Below are 19,189 nucleotides of genomic sequence, written 5' to 3'. Positions count from 1 at the left end.
TGTGAATGTTGCTGCTACCGTAGCGGGGACCCGATACACATCAATTAGAGCTGTTATCAGTTGTTTGTTGTTCACCAAGAGCAGAAGAACGAGATGTACCCTTGCGTTGTGGCAGTGGCCGGAGAGCTTTCTCAGAGGGAGGGTGAGCTGGGCCTGCAGGCTTTGGTGGTAGAGGGGCCCGCCGTTTTATGGTTATTATCTGGGGGCTCGCAGCAATGGAGTGGGAGAACTTTCAACCAACATACACTAGTTCCTCCATTTTCTCAGAGAAGCTCAGAAGTGGGGATGTTGATGAGAGGGAGAAGGTGTGTGGTGTTGGGCCTCATGTATTCAGATAGAAGACAAAGGCAGGCCTAACACAGTCGTAAAACCTAACTCAGGCCCCCACATACAAGTCGTAAATCTTACTGATAAAAACCGCACCAAAATCAAACAAAGGGAGTCCAAAACAGACTACAAATCCCATGAAGCCTTGCTCACTAAAGGATCGAACTCTCAACACCTATTGGATGAGGCACATGACAGAACGCACCTCAAACCATGACATCATCAGGAGTAGAAATACCTCTGAAATGCTTCCGGGATTTGCTTCCAGCAACTTTGTTCACCGTGTATAGACGTAGCTCATTGCTGCTCTCAGGTGCAACCTCGTGGCACAAGGAAGTAACGTCCGACTTGAAACTGTGGCCATACAATCGCCATCTCGCTGGACGAGTTGAGATTACTCTGTGTTCATCCGAACACTCTAACGGATCCGAAGGAGACCGCCGAGCAATCCGCATCTTCATCCGTTTGCCTGCAGAAGTGAAGAGATTAAAGATTTCTCTTCCATCTTCAATCAAGTCGACATTTCTGAATTCTCCGCCAGCCCGCCGAGAATCAGCAGCCGTACGCCCGCCGACAGAGCAAGGAAACGGCCTCCCGTCATCACCCGAGCCTCAAGGAACCGAGTCTGAGTTAAAGGACGGATGAACACACATTCTGCATCCTCATGCGATTCAAGTAAGAGGTTTACGTCTGGGCAGAGATAGAATATTATAGTGTGTTATTCTTGTGTTACAAGGTTTTTGCTTGTACAGTTTACGGACCGCCATGTCTGCTCATTATTAATACTCAGGGTATTATTTATCACAAATTTGATTTGCTGTATTGTGGTCCAACCAAATTGGACTGTTGTGCATTTTTGCCATCGCGGGTGAGACCAGCAAACTGAGTTTATCCATTAAAGAATCAAAGAACGCGGGACTGTTTATGAGCCGTCCACCGCGTCTCTGAGAGATAAACTAACAGCTGCTTTCTCTCCCACAATCGCGAAATCGGCTTTGGGGCCGTCACTTAATTTTCTCTCTCTCTCGTACTAACCACACACACACACACACACACACACACACACACGCAACCCCTCACAAACATTCTGGCACACATTTTTGGCTTGTAGATAACTTCGTGCTAAAGCTCAGCTTTGTCCCTAAGCTATCGTACAAGCGGATACACGCGGTAACTGGTAGATGCCATTGACTGGTTTCTCTCCGCCCACATTCGTGGCCATATTCCCTGGCCGGAAGTCTCGCGTGACATACTCTCCATGAGAGACACGTCCGCCATTTTGTGCGCGTCCCTCCTTACACACACACACACTCGCTCGCTCTCACACACACACACACACACACCCTCATGTGTTATAGGATTATTTTGATTTCCATATCTAATCATATCACTGTTTAGTTTATAGTTGTAAGTCGGAAGTTTATTGACTGCATTGTATTAATTATTAATTGATATTACTGCATAAATAAACTTTGTTTATATTACAAAGAGAAGTGTTTTGGTTTGTTTTGCATACGCCTGTGTCATGCTGACGGGATGTCAGTACTCGGATTCAAGCCTTCATTCATTGTTTTTTTCCCGAAAATCTATATTCTTCGGATGTCGATTTTCCTAAGAAAACAATCTAATATTGAGACTGTTATACTATCTGGTTATTAGTCCCTGATTCCAGGGTGGTGCCCCGTCAATGTTAATCTTTATTAATATTCTGTTGATTTTTGATAATTATATTTGATGATTGTTGAATTTGAATGATCAATAAGCTAGTGTTAATTTTAATTAATGTTTCATCGATGTTAACCATTAATGATTATCTTTGATAATTGTTGATTTAAAGGATTAAAAAAGCTAACATTGATTCTCATCAATGTTCTATTGATTTTAATAATTAATAATTATCTTTGATAATTATTAATTATTGCTAATAACCAAACCCGCTCCTAAACGTAGCGCACTACATTTACTGGAGCCCCATATGAGGTTTTAATGAGTTAGATTCAATTAATTAATTTAAATATTAATTAATAACTAAAGAAATAATTATTAATTATTTCTGATAGTAACACTGATCTAAACCACCAGTAAAGCCCTACAGTAGTGACAGAGACTGTGGCTCTGGTGTTTCTGGACGCTGATGTATGCTGTTGTTGCCTTGGCTCCCTTGGCTTTTTTCCTGGAAATTGTCCTTTGGATCCTGTATCTTGGAGCAGTTTTAAGTCATCACATGAGACGTTAAACTGAGGTCCTGACTGTGGTTATTAAAAATCCCAGGGCACTTTTTGTAAAGAGTAGCGATGTACCCCGGTGTCCTGGCCAAATTATCCCCATTGGCCCTTCTCAATCATGGTCTCCTAATAATCTCATCCATGAATTGGCTCTCCTCTCTCCTCTCCACCAGTCTCCAGGTGGATGCTGCACAGTGGTGGTGGTTGAGGTGAGTCCCCTGTTCACTGTGTAAAGCACTTTGAGTGTAGTGTCAGAAAAGCACTATATAAATGTAATGTTCAACATTCATTTGTGCTGTGAAATTCTGTGAGAGACTAATGATTATGATATACCACATGAAAACATTCTTTGTGTATCCCTTTATTAACACATAATTGTACTGAAATGAATGAAACCTGTTTTAGATCAGTGATTTTATCAGTTTATTGTGATTGCATGACATTTAAAAAATCTAGTGCCAATATCAATGCACAATGTTTACTGCAAATATTATTTTGTTATATAAAGTGTTATCAATTAGATGCACACATATACCTTTAAGACAGGATAGATTTTGAATCTTTTGGGGATTCACAGGTTAATTCAGCACTTCTACATTTCACCTCCATACAGCCTGATTCTCTTGCGCTACAGAATTTGGCGTAATAAGCCCACCAAAGATGGACTTCTTTTGTGTAGATGCTGCACTCACACGACTGTCTAACCTCTCCCTTTCCTCCTTACACCTTTTCAAGCAGTCAACACACAGACAGTCCTCCCTCACTAGGTACAGACAATCCACTCTCTGGATGCGATCCACACCTTGAGGGTCATCTGTAGTGATGGGGTTAGACTTGATGTTCACCTTTTGCAGTTTCGGAAGGCTCTGGAGGCACTTGGGCAAATGTGTCAAGAGGTTGTTGAAAAGCCCCAGCTCTCGAAGCTCTTTGAGAGCAGCCATGGAGGGAGGGAGTGTCTCGATGCGGTTCATTCCCAGGTTGAGGATCCATAGGTTCCTCAGGAGCCCCAGCTCATGCGGCAGGCCCGAGGTGGTCAGATGGTTGTTGCATAGATTGAGGTTGTAGAGGTTATGCATACGTCCTATAGCAGCAGGTATCTGCTCCAAATGGTTGCTGTGCAGGTCCAGCCACCGAAGGTTAACAAACCTGTCAATGGTGTCTGGAATCTTCTTGAGCAGGTTGCGGCTGAGGTCCAGCTCGTCTACATCGCAGAGCTTTAATATGCACTTTGGGAAGGTGGCAATGTCCATGTTGCTGAGGTCCAGACGACGTTTGCCATCTATAGTTACCTTCAGAGCGTTCTTCGCCATCTTGAGTGTGATTTTTCTACCTGACGGATCATTTAATTTCTTCTTCCCCTTCACCATAGTGTCTATGAACAAGAACATTGTGTAAATTAACACTACAAACACAAAATGAAATGTGAAATGTATTCTTTCAAAGAGTTTAGATTTTGGAGATATTTGAAGATGAGGGACATATAAGCAAATGCCTTTAACCGTTAAACACCAAATTTATGGCTGTTCCAAAATGCCATTACAGTGTGGATGAGAAATCAGTAGCAAAATCAGTGCATTTTCAAGTGAAAACGTATTAGCATTGTTGTGAGCTCAGTGGGAAAAAAATCCATCAAAGATGACAAAGCGAGAGAAATGTCGATAAGAAATACATTTAATTTATTACTTTAGGATAAACACTTCAAAGTTATTCAAAATCTGCGTTTTACCTAAGATTTGTGTCTGCTTAGTATTTTTATGCTTATTAGAGTATCAAGAAAGCTTTGTTAATTTAGCAACATGCTAATGTCAAACTTTTGAAATAAATTTTGAGTCGAGTCACTTGTGCGCTTGCATGAGGAGCGACATTTCTTTGATTCAGAGTTGCTTCCAATGTAATCCGTTCCATAACAATGACTAATGAGTTACCATTTCGGTTAGGATGCTGCCTTAAAGCTGAAGTATATCACTTTTTCAGCGTTAAATTGCTTTATTCTACCCCAGCTTGATATACAGAGACAACTATAATAAACCATTCATAGTCAATAGGGTCATTTTCTTCATGTCATTTAATAAAATTAAAAAAAATCACTTACAGTACCTTTAAGGAGGTCGCACACAAACACGTCAGGTGGTTGATATACCACGCTGTAAAATTAGAAACCATTGTTTTCTATGAATGTACGCACACTGCCGCGACCATTTGGAAAATATCGATGGTGCCCAGCTTCTACTTTGGTGTCTGTTTAAAATTCTTCAGCGTACAAAGTTTTCTACTAAAATAAGTTGAATTTGACCCAAATCGTAATCAATGGACATACTTTATTGACTTCAGCCTAGGATAGAAGATACATTGTGTATTGGCAATTTATCGCTAACAAGTTTGTAATTATATGCTTTGAAAGCTTGAAAAAAGCCTAGGCTATATATTAAAAAACTGCATAATAATGTCACCCTTTCTAATGTTTCAATTTGCGCAGTTGCATTACATTCTTTTTATTTTATTTTTGTATTTTTTTTTTTGTAATTAACATTTTTTTTAATAAATCATGCAATAACAATGAAATGCAAAACACACACATATATATATATATATATATATATATATATATATATATATATATATATATATATATATATATATAAATTCAACATATAAACCCCACAACCCCCCTCCCCAATCCCCCCCCCCCCAAAACAAAAAACAACCCTGTGGTTAAACATAAGTAAATATATAGAAATAAAAATCAAACAGACACACATATATACATATATATATATATACACATATATACATACATACATACATACATACAGCGGTCATTATCACTGCTGTGTACATTCCCCCACAAGCCGACACAGACCGGGCACTCAAGGAACTGTATGGGATTATAAGTGAGCAGGAAACCACGCACCCTGAGGCCGCGTTCATTGTGACCGGGGACTTTAATAAAGCCAGTTTAAAATCAGTTGCACCAAAATATCACCAGCACATTAGTTTCAACACACGAGGGGACCGGGTTTTGGATCATTGCTACTCTCCGTTCCGGGATGGCTACAAATCCCTCCCCCGCCCACCATTTGGCAAATCGGACCACTCTTCCATTCTGCTTCTGCCCGCTTACAGGCAGAAATTGAAACAGGAAGCACCCACCCTCAGAACGATCCAGTGCTGGTCGGACCAATCAGACTCTACGCTACAAGACTGTTTTGATCACACGGACTGGGAGATGTTCCGGTCCGCTTCTGATGACGACATCAAGCTTTACGCTGATAGCGTAATGTGTTTCATCAGAACGTGCGTAGAGGAAGTGATTCCGACCAGAACTGTACGAATCTATCCGAATCAGAAGCCGTGGATCAATAGCGATGTTCGCGCGGCACTTAATGTGCGGACCTCCGCTTTTAATTCCGGGAACGCGGAGGAGCATAAACAAGCCAGTTATGCCCTCCGAAAAACTATCAAAACAGCAAAACGCCAGTACAGGAGCAAGATTGAAGGACAGTTTAACACCACCAACTCTAGAAGCATGTGGCAGGGAATTAACATCATCACGGACTTTAAAGGGAATAAAAACTCCGCCATGAACACCGCTGCCTCTCTACCGGATGAGCTAAATACTTTTTATGCTCGTTTCGAGGGAAATAACACTGCCCTCGCGGAGAGAGCTCTCACGGCCGAAGCTACAGAGGTTAGTTCACTCTCCGTCTCTGTAGTGGATGTAACCCGATCCTTCCGATGGGTGAATATCCGCAAAGCCGCGGGTCCAGACGGCATTCCGGGCCGCGTCATCAGAGCGTGTGCGAACCAGCTGGCTGGTGTTTTTACGGACATTTTCAACCTTTCCCTCTCTTTGTCTGTAGTCCCCACATGCTTTAAAACATCCACCATTGTGCCTGTTCCAAAACAATCAAAAATAACTTGTTTAAATGACTGGCGTCCTGTTGCTCTGACCCCCATCATCAGCTAATGCTTTGAGAGACTAATCAGAGATTACATCTGCTCTGTCTTGCCACTCAATCTTGACCCTCTGCAGTTTGCTTATCGCAACAACCGCTCCACTGATGATGCCATTGCATCTACAATACACACTGCTCTCTCCCACCTGGAAAAAAAGAACACTTATGTGAGAATGTTGTTTGTAGTCTACAGCTCAGCATTCAACACCATAGTGCCCTCCAAGCTAGATGAGAAACTCCGGGCTCTGGGCTTAAACAGCTCGCTGTGCAGCTGGATCCTGGACTTCCTGTCAAGCAGACGCCAGGTGGTTAGAATAGGCAGCAACATCTCCTCATCACTAACCCTCAACACTGGAGCCCCGCAGGGCTGTGTTCTCAGCCCACTACTGTATTCCTTGTACACACATGACTGTGTGGCAACACATTGCTCCAATGCCATCATTAAGTTTGCTGATGACACGACGGTGGTAGGTCTGATCACTGACAATGATGAAACAGCCTACAGAGAGGAGGTGCACACTCTGACACACTGGTGTCAGGAGCACAACCTCTCCCTCAACGTCAGTAAGACAAAGGAGCTTGTGGTGGACTTCAGAAGAAAAGACAGAGAACACAGTCCAATCACCATCAATGGAGCACCAGTGGAGAGAGTCAGCAGCTTCAAGTTCCTGGGTGTCCACATCACTGAGGAACTCACATGGTCCGTCCACACTGAAGTCGTTGTGAAGAAGGCTCATCAGCACCTCTTCTTCCTGAGACGGCTGAGGAAGTTTGGAATGAACCGCCACATCCTCACACGGTTCTATACCTGCACTGTGGAGAGCATCCTGACTGGCTGTATCTCCGCCTGGTACGGCAATAGCACCGCCCACAACCGCAAAGCACTGCAAAGGGTGGTGCGAACTGCCAAACACATCATCGGAGGTGAGCTTCCCTCCCTCCAGGAAATATATACAAGGCGGTGTGTGAAAAAAGCTCGGAGGATCATCAGAGACTCCAGCCACCCGAGCCATGGGCTGTTCTCACTGCTACCATCAGGTAGGCGGTATCGCAGCATCAGGACCCGCACCAGCCGACTCCATGATAGCTTCTTCCCCCAAGCAATCAGACTTTTGAACTTTTGATCTCCCACGATCAAAATACATCAGCCCTGCACTTTATTACTCTTTTATCTCACAGCGGACTGTCATAAATTATATTACTATTATTATATTATGTCTCTCTTAACAACTGACTATCAACCGACAGCCTGAATGTCAATACAGTACAATACTGTACATTCTATATATATATATATATATATATATATATATATATATATATATATATATATATATATATATATATATACTTTTTTTATATATATATTTTAATTTTTATTGAATAATGTGTATCTATATAGTAAAAAACAAAAAAACAAAAAACAAAAACAAAAACAGCATATTGTATACTGTACAGTGTATGTTATTATTTGTATATTGTTGAGTGTAATTATGTGTATAACAGATGTTTAAATTGTGTTGTGTTAATTTGATGTTTTAAGTTGAGTGTAATTATGTGTATAACAGATGCTTAAATTGTGTTGTGTTAATTTGATGTTTTAAGTTGAGTGTAATTATGTATAACAGATGTTTAAATCGTGTTGTGTTAATTTGATGTTATTGTAAATTGGTATATGTCTCATCACTGTCACGACTGCTATGTTGATCGGAACTGCACCCAAGAATTTCACACACCATTGCACTTGTGTATATGGCTGTGTGACAATAAAGTGATTTGATTTGATTTGATATACAAACATACATACATACATACATACATATACAAACATAATAATCATACTAACTATATTACACTACTCTCTCCACACCCCACCTGAGAGCCCTCCAAAAACTCAAAATACCTGCCCCATTTCTGTATAAACATATCCAAGCCACCCCGTCTTCCCAATGACACCTCCTCATAAGCTGCCACCCTCCCCACCTCCGTGCACCACTCTGGATATGGGGGCGCACCAGCTGACCTCCAAGCCCTTAAAATAACCTGCCTGGCGATCATCACACAGGTCAGAACCCAGTTCTCTATATGGCTATCCCCCACATCGATGAGCACCCCATCGCCCAGAACACAAAGTCTGGGGCAAAACGAAACCCGAGTGCCAACCACGTCGCACACAAAATTCTGAACCTTCAACCAGAATTTCTGGATCTCGACACACCACCAAGAAACATGGGCCATGTCTCCATCCTCCGATTGGCATCTCCAGCAGGTGGGTGTGTCTTTAAGACCAAGCCTATACAGTCTAGAGGGGGTCCAATAAAATCTAAATTAATCCATTACATCTAGTTGGATCAGGGAGATTGGACGGTAACTTTTACACTCGCTTGGATCTTTGTCCTTTTTAAGAATCAGACTGATCCGGGCTAGTGTCATGGTTGGAGGAAGCTTTCCATTCTTTAATGATTCAGTATAAACTTCTAACAAAAGTGGAGCCAGTTCTGTAGCATAGGATCTAAAAAATTCTGCGGCAAAACCATCTGGCCCCGGAGCCTTGCCAGTAGGTAGGGACTTAATTACCTCGTCAAGCTCCTCCAAGGTTATCTCAGAATCAAGAGCATTTTTTTGCTCAGTCTTCAGTTTGCACTTTTAATATTTCCTTCCAACTCCACAAGTTCTCGTGCTTTGGATTTTTTGATGAATGAGGCATACTGTATGATCCAACCCCTAAGAACCGCCTTAAGTGCCTCCCAAGCCACGCCCACAGAGGATACCGAGGACCAGTTGGTCTCCATATAAACATTGATTTCAGCCTTTAACATTTGTTGGAAATCAGGATTTTGCAAAAGGGATACATTAAGGTGCCAACTATATGATTTATTTTTCTCTACATGTGGCAACACCTCTAAACTCACCAGGGCGTGATCCGAGACTAAAATGTTTCCAATTGAGCAATCAGCAACAGATGAAATGAGGGATTTGGATATCAAAAAAAAACAAAAAAAAAAAAACATTTTTATTCTAGAATAAATCTTATGGACTGATGAAAAAAATGTATAGTCTCTACCAGATGGGTTCAAAAGTCTCCAAATATCTGTAAGACCAAGATTTTTACACATCCTGTGAAGCATCAATGTTGCTCTAGGGGGTCAATGTTGCTCACTTTTGCTTCACTATGATCAACAAAAGATTAAAGTCTCCTCCCAAAATTATATCTTGAGGGATGCCAGTGGCTTGCAACATCCCTTTGTCCCTGAATTCCTGCTAAAACAATAATGACTCTTCCTAATTTATCATTAAACTGTTTGAGACATTTGAATTGTAAATGTTTATTTACCAATATAATGACTCCCTTGCTCTTACTTGAGCCAACATTAAAGAAAACATGTCCACCCCATATCTTCCCAAATTTTTCAGCTTCCTGAGGGGAAAGATGTGTTTCTTGAAGAAACACTATATCATATTTCTTACGTTTAAGAAAAGAAATAACCTTCCTTCTTTTTATGGGGTGCCCCAACCCATTTACATTCCATGTGGAGAGATATTACACTCATATTAACATTTAACATTTTGATATAATAGAAAAAATAAATTGTGTGCCAAAAACAAAATTACGAAGATCATTTCAACATTAAAGCAACAATAAAACCCTGAACTTCCCCCCGAACGAAACAAACAGAAAAAAGAAAAACGTGCGCATTAACCCCGTGCACGAAAGCGCCAACTGGCATCAATCCCTTTATACTCAAAGAGTCCATGTACGCCTACATGAGGCCCCCGTGACAACTTTGCCATCGGATTGCTCAATCTTGCCTCACAAAGTTGTAAGGCAAAATTACAAAACATCAAATATTTTGTAAAACAAACCCCAGCCAATAGGCAGAATAAACACAAGGAATGTGTAGACTCATTCACAGAACTCCCTCAAAGATGTGTTCCTTCACAAAACAAATTCCAGCCAATATAAATCCGTTCATTTTCCTCGGACAGACAAATAAATCTTCAGTGAGCCAGCTGATGAGTGCAGCAGATGACATAATCATTCCACAAATCATACTCCAGCCAACAGGAGGCATAAGCACAAGGAACTGACAGATTCATCCATAACTGTCCCGAAGTAGTGTTATTTAACAAAACAAGCTCCAACCACTAGGCGGAACCAGCACAAAAGGAAACGAAACATGCATCCTGGTTCCTCGGATGGTCAAGAGTCAATTCACTCGGAGGCTGCATAAAAGTATATCCCATGATTTACACAGTCCGCCAACTTTATAAAAGACATCCATTGTGTTGGCATGTAGATATTTTGCGGTCATCCGTAGTGTCTATTCTCAATCTGCCCGGGAACTTCATTGTAAAAGTGATCTTCCGTCAATGCAAAAGTTTCTTTAAGGAAAAGTGTCAATCCACAAAACAAAACAAACTCCAGCCGCTCGGCAGAGCCAATGCAAAAAGAAACAAAAATGGCTCCCAGCTTCCTCCGAAAGCCAGAGTATGTACAGTGAGTCAATCCACTCATAAGAAAAACACCCAATGGTTACTCACCCATTGTTTCAATAAAAGACATTGCCTGATTGGGACATGTAAATACTTTGCTGCCATCCTTGGTGTTTATTCTCAGTCTGGCTGGAAACATCAGAGCAAAAGTAATCTTCTGCTGATGTAAGAGTTTCTTGCATTCCTTAAACCGATCACGTTTCTCTCGTTGAGTTCGCAAAATCCAGGAACAAGAATATATCGTAATTCTTCCAAGAAAGCTTTCCTTTGCTCCTCGCCTGGCACAACACGAGATCTTTATCGGATGATCTAAAAAATTTGGCCAGAATCGATCAGGGCCTTTCTCCCTCAGCAGATCTGTGAGCTGGGACTCTGTGAGCTTGCTCGATTTCCAGCTTGTGGCCTGTTATATCGAGCAGACTCGGGAAAAGCTTGTCTAGGAATTTCACCATATCTCTGCCCTCCTCATGCTCAGGAATTCCAACAATTCAAATGTTATTCCTGCGGCTTCTATTCTCAAGATCTTCAAGCTTTTCAAGAACACGTTCCAAATCAACTTTTGTCGCGGGCAGATTAGCGGCTAATTCTCTCTCTGATAACTCCAAATAATCAACACGTCTCTCAACATCTGTCACTCTTGTGACTAACTCAGAGAATTTTTTTGCCATCGCCGTAATCGATCTACATATTACAGCGAGATCCTCCAAGTCTGCAAGTACCTTCGTCAACATCACCGACATGTTGGACAGTTGACGCTGGATTCCTTCTCCCGCCGCGCCATCCAAATCGAGTCCACGGTCCACAGGCCTGTCTGGGCTTTCATCTTGAACCCGTTAGTGTCTTTTAATATCTCCAGAGCCCAAGGATTTTAACTTCTTTGCCATGTTTACCTCAAACTGTAAATGTGTAACTGGGTGTATCGAATTTCACCGGATTATATCATGAAAATAATTTTAAAAAATTAGAAAGTGCGCAGAGCTGTCTCTCACACGTCTGCCCTTCACATGGCGTCATGTATGAACTCCAGTTGCATTACATTCTTGAAGAATGTATGATTTTTTTTTTGTCTATACCGTGATTAGATTCTTCTGTTTTGGACTGCCAACATCGTGTTATATGTGTGATACCTGTGCGTGACACTTCTCGTCTGGTGTGCGGTGTGTTAAGTTTTGGAACAGAGCCATTATATTCATGACATCACTGTATGTTGAAGGTCTACCAATGTACATACACAAATTGTCCTTTTTACACCTAGGAAAATGATGATTAGGAATGTAATCCCTTGAGACGTGTTACATACTGTATTGGGACAAAGTGTGGCTGACAGAGGTGACTGTCATGCTTCAGTGCTGCTGTTGAAGGACACACAGCATAGGTGACACTGAGCGCCACAGAGACCTGCCACCACCACAGGCAGCTCTCACTCGACTCAACACTGTTCTTTGCATCTCCCTCTCGATGCGTCACCTTTCTTTGCATCTCCCTCTCGATGCATCACCGTTCTTTGCTTCTCTCTCAATGCGTCACAGTTAGTTGCATCTCCCTCTCGATGCATCACAGTTAGTTGCGTCTCCCTATCGATGCATCACCTTTCTTTGCGTCTCCCTTTCGATGCGTCACATTTAGTTGCGTCTCCCTCTCAATGCGTCACCTTTCTTTGCATCTCCCTCTTGATGCATCACTTTTCTTTGCGTCCCCCTTTCAATGCATCACAATTAGTTGCATCTCCCTCTCGATGCATCACCGTTCTTTGCATCTCCCTCTCGATGCATCACTTTTCTTTGCGTCTCCCTTTTGATGCGTCACAGTTAGTTGCGTCTCCCTTTTGATGCGTCACAGTTAGTTGCGTCTTCCTCTCGATGCGTCACCGTTCTTTGCGACTCACTCTCGATGCGTCACAGTTAGATGCATCTCCCTCTCGATGCGTCACCTTTCTTTGCATCTCCCTCTTGCTGCGTCACAGTTAGTTGCATCTCCCTCTCGATGCATCAGTTAGATGTGTCTCCCTCTCGATGCTTCGCAGTTAGTTGCATCTCCCTCTTGATTTGTCACAGTTAGCTGTGTCTCCCTCTCGATGTGTCACTGTTCTTTGTGTCTCCCTCTCGATGTGTCACTGTTCTTTGTGTCTCCCTCTCGATGTGTCACTGTTCTTTGTGTCTCCCTCTCGATGCATCACAGTTAGCTGCATCTCCCTCTCGATGAGTCACCTTTCTTTATGTCTCCCTCTCGATGCGTCATAGTTAGTTGCGTCTCCCTCTTGATCAGGACACAGCTTTTTAGCTGGAATGGGTAGGACTTAAGTGTAAACAATTTGGCTTTACTTTCTGCCCCGTTAATATTTTACTCTGCAGCAGCCTCCGTTTGAATCTTTAGGTTCAAGTGCAAGTCATTTTATTTTTATTCAGTCCCACCAGAATTTTGCGGCACTTTGTCCTGAATTTTCTGGGGTTGTTTTGCAGTGAAAACTCACAAATCATTATTATATACCTCTACAATTGTGTTAATTACAGTGTAAATGCAATAACATGTAAATATTTTAGTGCACAATAACTGAATATGCAATTAGCAAGAAACAAAGAAAGAATAACCATACATTTAGGTGAAACCTGTGAGTATTGGAAGACCTTTAATTGTTTTTGTTTTACAGTTTTCTGCCTCAGACAATGCAAGAAAACTTCTCTAAGTTTAAAATAGAGTGCAATAAATCTGTAAACTAAAGCCACAAATGAGGATTCATTAGGCATGTTGCAATTATTACATCGTCTGATATTGAAATCTGATATATGGCCATATACAAACAAATACAATTATAGTTCACATATTTGAGCATTTATGTACAAATTTAAATTCCACAAGTTTTTCGAAACAAATATGTTACATATATGAAAGTGGCAATTTTTGTCATATTTTGAAATATGTTGCATATACTGTATGTGTATGTTACCTTTTTTAAATCAGAAAACAAAACATTTATGAACATTTATTTTCAGCATAAGTGTACAGCATATATTGCTATTTTCAGATTTGTAGCCTACTGTATTAAGCACTTCAAATTCTAATTCTAATCACCTTTTACTACACAACTAATGGGGATTTTAAGTGAATGTTAGGGTTTCTGTCTATAAACGCAGGTTTTGTGTCTCATTCGCAAAAACGCAGGGTGAAGATTAAATACCAGTTGTGATGTAACCTATGTGTGCTGTTTAGACAAGGATTTAGACAAGGATTTTGATAGTGAATGCAAAACGTGGAGGAGATGAGGCAGAGACATGTTGGCGTGGCAGCGGCCTCCTCATTGGCGCCCCTCCCAGCTAGTGGCACCCTAGGCGACCGCCTAGTTCACCTATGCTTAAAAATGGCCCTTCTTACAAGACCAACACTTGGCACAGATGAAATACATGACCAGTAGACCCATGTATTAGTAAAAATAACAATAGAACTCTTCACAGAAAAACAATAAATACAATCAATAAATACAGAACATTTACAATTAGGGGTAATTTACAGTGAGCTAAACATATGGGAAAGTGGTACACACATCTTACTCTTAGTAGTGCAAATATTGCAGTGATGCAGGCTTTACATTATGAGGTTGCAGCAAGTTCTCTTGTGCAAAAGACAGGCAGAATACATATGGATTGTAGAGGCAAGAGAAGTGCTAAAGGAGTGCATATATACTGTATGTATTAAGTAGTAGTGTATAGTAAGTGTACATATGTGCATTTGGAAATATTATGAAACTGCCCATATATCGAAATGTTTAAGTATATATACATATATATATATATATATATATATATATATATATATATATATATATATATATATATATATTGTTTATATGTTAACGGTGACAGATCGCGAGAGAGACACAAATAACGGTGACGGATCATGAGGGAGACACTTATGACTGTGACCGCGTGAGTAACAGGCGGTGGCAGGTTGAGTGAGAGCTGTCTGTGGCGGTGGCAGGTCGAGTGAGAGCTGCCTGTGGTGGTGGCAGATCGAGTGATAGCTGCCTGTGGCAGTGGCAGGTCGATGCCTGTGGTGGTGACAGGTCGATTGGGAGCTGCCTGTGACAGTGGCAGGTTGATTGGGAGCTGCCTGTAGCGGTGACAAGTCGAGTGAAAGCTGCCTGTGGTGGTAGCAGGTCGAATGGGAGCTGCCTGTGGTGGTGACATGCCGAGTGGGAACTGCCTGTGGTGGTGACAGGTCGAGTGAGAGCTGCCTGTGGTGGTCACAGGTCGAGTGGGAGCTGTGGTTGTGGCAGGTCGAATGGGAGCTGCTTGTGGCGGTGGCAGGTCAATTGAGAGCATCCTGTGGCGGTGGCAGGTCTCCGTGGCAGGTCTCCCTGCCATGGAAAGATTTTACCCCCTCTCCACAGATGAGTGCTTTGGTTTAATGAAATGAAACAGGGCCGAAATTACTGGCCCACAAAATTATTCCACCACACAACACACCATGCAATCTTAAACAGGAGGATAATAGTAGTTTGATGTTTTGCAACTAAGCAATGACAACATATAAGACTGGTGACTGGTTACAGCAAGCAAACTCTGAAAACAAACTTGTTAAAGACTAAATTTGTGCTGCACAATATGAATATGCCACCACAGCTCAAAATGTAAGAGCATTCATAATGACAATGTGGCCACCACTTTAATAAACTTGAATCACTTATACAGTAGCCTAATAAGTAGTTTACAATTAACAGTGCAACTGAACTTTACTGTTACAGTTTAAAATGTCTCAATTAAATCAGATGAATCCCACCTCCGTTCAAAATGAAAAGATTAAAGCGACGTTGACAGTAATGTTTACGTTATTTAGATAGGAATTGTTGCCTTCTTACCTGCTGTGATTGGGTCTCTGTCTCTCAAAGCAGCTTATAGATGTCACATCTTTAATTGTCAGAGACTACTGTGTGCTCATCATTACAGTCCGTCTTTGTTAAGGATCCTTCCATGTGAATAATGTACAAGCGCCTCTCGGAAACCCTGTAAATAAAAACCATCAGGGTAAACCCGACTTACTTCATTTCCTCTGAGTAGACAGCACTGCTTGTTGCTGCCTTTATGGGATTATTGTAACAGTCGTGCCTACCATGAAGACAGTTTTGTTTTCTTCTGTCTCCAGGCAACCGAAATGTGCAGTTCTGCCTGGTAGTTTTATGGTTTTGTCGCAGGATTGTTGAGTGAGGAGCACAATTTACAGTGGCTTGTTTTTTTATAAGATGACAAAGATATTTTGTATTATACTTTAATGAGCTTTTATTTTAATCAACATTAAGATTTTAGGTAAAATCTATGTGACAGTAATATATAAGGAAAGTGTATATTTTAAGTGCTGTACGTGACTTGTCATGGTGTTTTTAAAAAAAGCTTTCATTTGTTCAGGTCAAATTTGACCCGAAACATTAAATGTGGAACCCCCGATTTTATTTTATTTTATTATATATATATATATATATATATATATATATATATATATATATATATATATATATATTAGAAATGTAATTACAATATCTACAGTAAAGGCATTTATTGTTATATTCACAACAATAAACACATTCATTTTAGTAAACTGAAAGATTGTCAAAACATAAAACTGTGTCATGCATTGGGGGTCTCTGGTGACATCTGCTGGAATAAAATCGCAATTACATGACATGAAAATTATGGTCAGTTGATGGCTTCAATGCTCCATGCATTGGCTGATGTCTATGAGCCAAATGCTGTAAAAAAATCACAAGTTATGCATTGGATATATATTAAGACATTATAAAAGTGGATTATTTATAAAATTGTAGGTTTTTAAACCACTTGGCTTAAGGGCGAGATTTTGCAATGATGCCACAAAATGCTTACAGTTAAACCTGACCATGGTGTGCAGCTCCCACACCAGAGCGTAAACTTTCTCACAGTGGCATCAGACTAAAGCCCAAAGTATACTTCAGTTTTGACACGAACGCTTAGCGTCTGCGTACGCAAGCCTGTCAAAAGTATACGTCATTTGACTTTGTGCGCATACACAGGTGGTTGGCGCATTCATGCTACGACTGCTATGAGACACCGGACTTTTCTTCAGGAGTTTAGACCCATAAAGATGTCTTTATTTTTTTTCAGACTCAAGTTATACAGATGCAGGTATCACCTAACCTCCTCACACACACGTTCTTGACATGCACATCCACTGTTGTTGTTTCTACTTTCGTCTCCTGTTGTTTAATGACGATTACATCTTCTTTTAGCACCTCTTCATGAAAGCAAAGGCTGAAATGTGAACCCACCTTGTGGACTCACTAATTAGTGCAAATAATTCCAGGCGCTTGCACATTCTGTGCATTCAAAGACATGCTGTTAGAAAAATCGGCCTGCACGCGTTCAGTGCTTGAGTGCTTTGCTGATGACGAAATCTGCGTCACACATCCTGAGCGTTCTTGTGTGACCGAAGTATAATATGGGCTTAAGACTTTCATTTGACCTTGAAGTGTATGTGTGTGTGTGTGTGTGTGAGTGAGTGAGTGTTTGAGTGAGTGAGTGTGTGTGTGAATGTCAGTGTGTGTTCTACATTGTGGCTGATTGATTTTTATTTTTACTGTAGCCAAGTGGAGAAATTTCATGTAATTTAACTCTGGTCATAAATTGGACGTGGCCCCTTTAAGAGTTTTGCAATGGACGCTGTGTTACACACGTGTGCTGGTTAGAATGTGAGAGCATACCTTGGGCAAGAGAGCTCCCAGTTTTGTTCATCTGTTGATAATTCTTTGGGATGCATATGGATTGAATGTGTAGAGTTTGTACACATTCTGTGCATGCATGAGAGGACTGGCCTGGTATCATCGTGCATGGAATATGATATGTCAACCAGTAGTGAACCCCAACTACCTTTATTTTTAATCTGTAAAATATAACATTTCACTTACACACAAAATATCACCTCATTTGTCATTGCATTTTATCTCCAAGAGAGGGCAGTAAATGGCTGTAATAAATATGAAGTACGATGGATTTGTTTACTTAACTGACAGATTATGGAAAGCATTTTGGAACTAAAAAAAAAAAAAAAAAAAAAAAAGGCAAGGAAATATGAATATAAAACATGAGGACATATTTTATCTTTTAAAGTCTGGTTTTAAACTGTAACTTTGCTCAACATTTAGGATCTCATATTTTTTTTTTTTTAATCATAAAATACTGGCTTACATTATCTAAATGTTTGAACCAGACAAAACAATCCAGTCACTGATCCAAATACAGGCAGTGACTGAAATGGTAAGGCATTTCACCTTAAGTCACCTGCAAGTCTTATGATATTTATTGTTGGTAGATCAGAAAGCACTAAGGCTGATCTGAGTTATGTATTATGATATCATATATCCCCAAACGGTGACTGAGATTTTTCCTAGAAGTAGGACATGTGTGGGTTAACATCCTTGTTGGTTCTGGAACACCATTCCAATGAAGTGATTAGACTTTAGGGTTAGGTTTATAGTTAGTGTTAAGACTATACTTGTTTGATAGGAATGTTGTTTCAAGAACAACAAAAGAACCAGAAATGGGTTCTTGGAAAATCATGGTCACCCACCTGGAATGCTATAGACCCATAAAGATGTCTATCTAACCTATCTAATAGGTGGTCTTTTTGCCAGAGTTGAAACATGACTTGCTTAATGTATTTGCTCTAGGAAAGTGGTTTTTATTTTATTTTTTATGCTAATGTTTTTCAATGATTAAATAATAATGAAAAAAAAAAAAACAATTGGTCTGGGATAAAAATAAAAGGATTTTTAAGCCCATTTGTTTCAATGTTTATGACTATATTAAAAAACCTTCTTTTAAACTTTTAGACATTATTCACTCATTGTATAATTTCCTAATTTTCAGCATTTGAAGCAACAGGTGCGTATCTTTGTCACTATTAAACATTGATATCTTACCCAAAGACCGTCAGCAAATTGCTTGTGTGATCTAAAGGCTCCTTGGAGAGGACATGTCAGAGCTTCTTTTCTGCAACTCACAAACTGCTGCTTGATAGACATGCAAGGATCTGGTTTCTGGTTCTGAGAAGCCCAACATGAGAGTCTCTTGTTTTCTCCTGCTCATCCTGTCACATCTCGAGTTAGAAGAGCTTGGATGGAAAGAGTGATGATGGGAGAACTCAGGACATTTCTGAGGAACGGGG

General features: G+C 40.6%; 1 protein-coding gene across 1 annotated transcript; it reads right to left on the bottom strand.

Moving 5' to 3' along the window:
* Nucleotides 1-2,970: 2,970 nt before the first annotated feature.
* On the bottom strand, nucleotides 2,971-15,986 carry lrrc18b (leucine rich repeat containing 18b). Its single transcript, XM_051674711.1, has 2 exons — nucleotides 15,855-15,986; nucleotides 2,971-3,924 (listed from the first exon to the last, which is right to left on the bottom strand). Exon 2 carries the CDS (start codon nucleotides 3,917-3,919, stop codon nucleotides 3,152-3,154), a length of 768 nt encoding a protein of 255 aa, XP_051530671.1. The 5' UTR covers nucleotides 3,920-3,924; nucleotides 15,855-15,986; the 3' UTR covers nucleotides 2,971-3,151.
* Nucleotides 15,987-19,189: the final 3,203 nt, after the last annotated feature.

The sequence above is a fragment of the Myxocyprinus asiaticus genome, chromosome 36, assembly GCF_019703515.2.
Source record: "Myxocyprinus asiaticus isolate MX2 ecotype Aquarium Trade chromosome 36, UBuf_Myxa_2, whole genome shotgun sequence".
Classification (NCBI taxonomy): domain Eukaryota; kingdom Metazoa; phylum Chordata; class Actinopteri; order Cypriniformes; family Catostomidae; genus Myxocyprinus; species Myxocyprinus asiaticus.
Note: the sequence above shows the minus strand (reverse complement) of the source record. Positions and strands in the feature narration are given on the sequence as shown.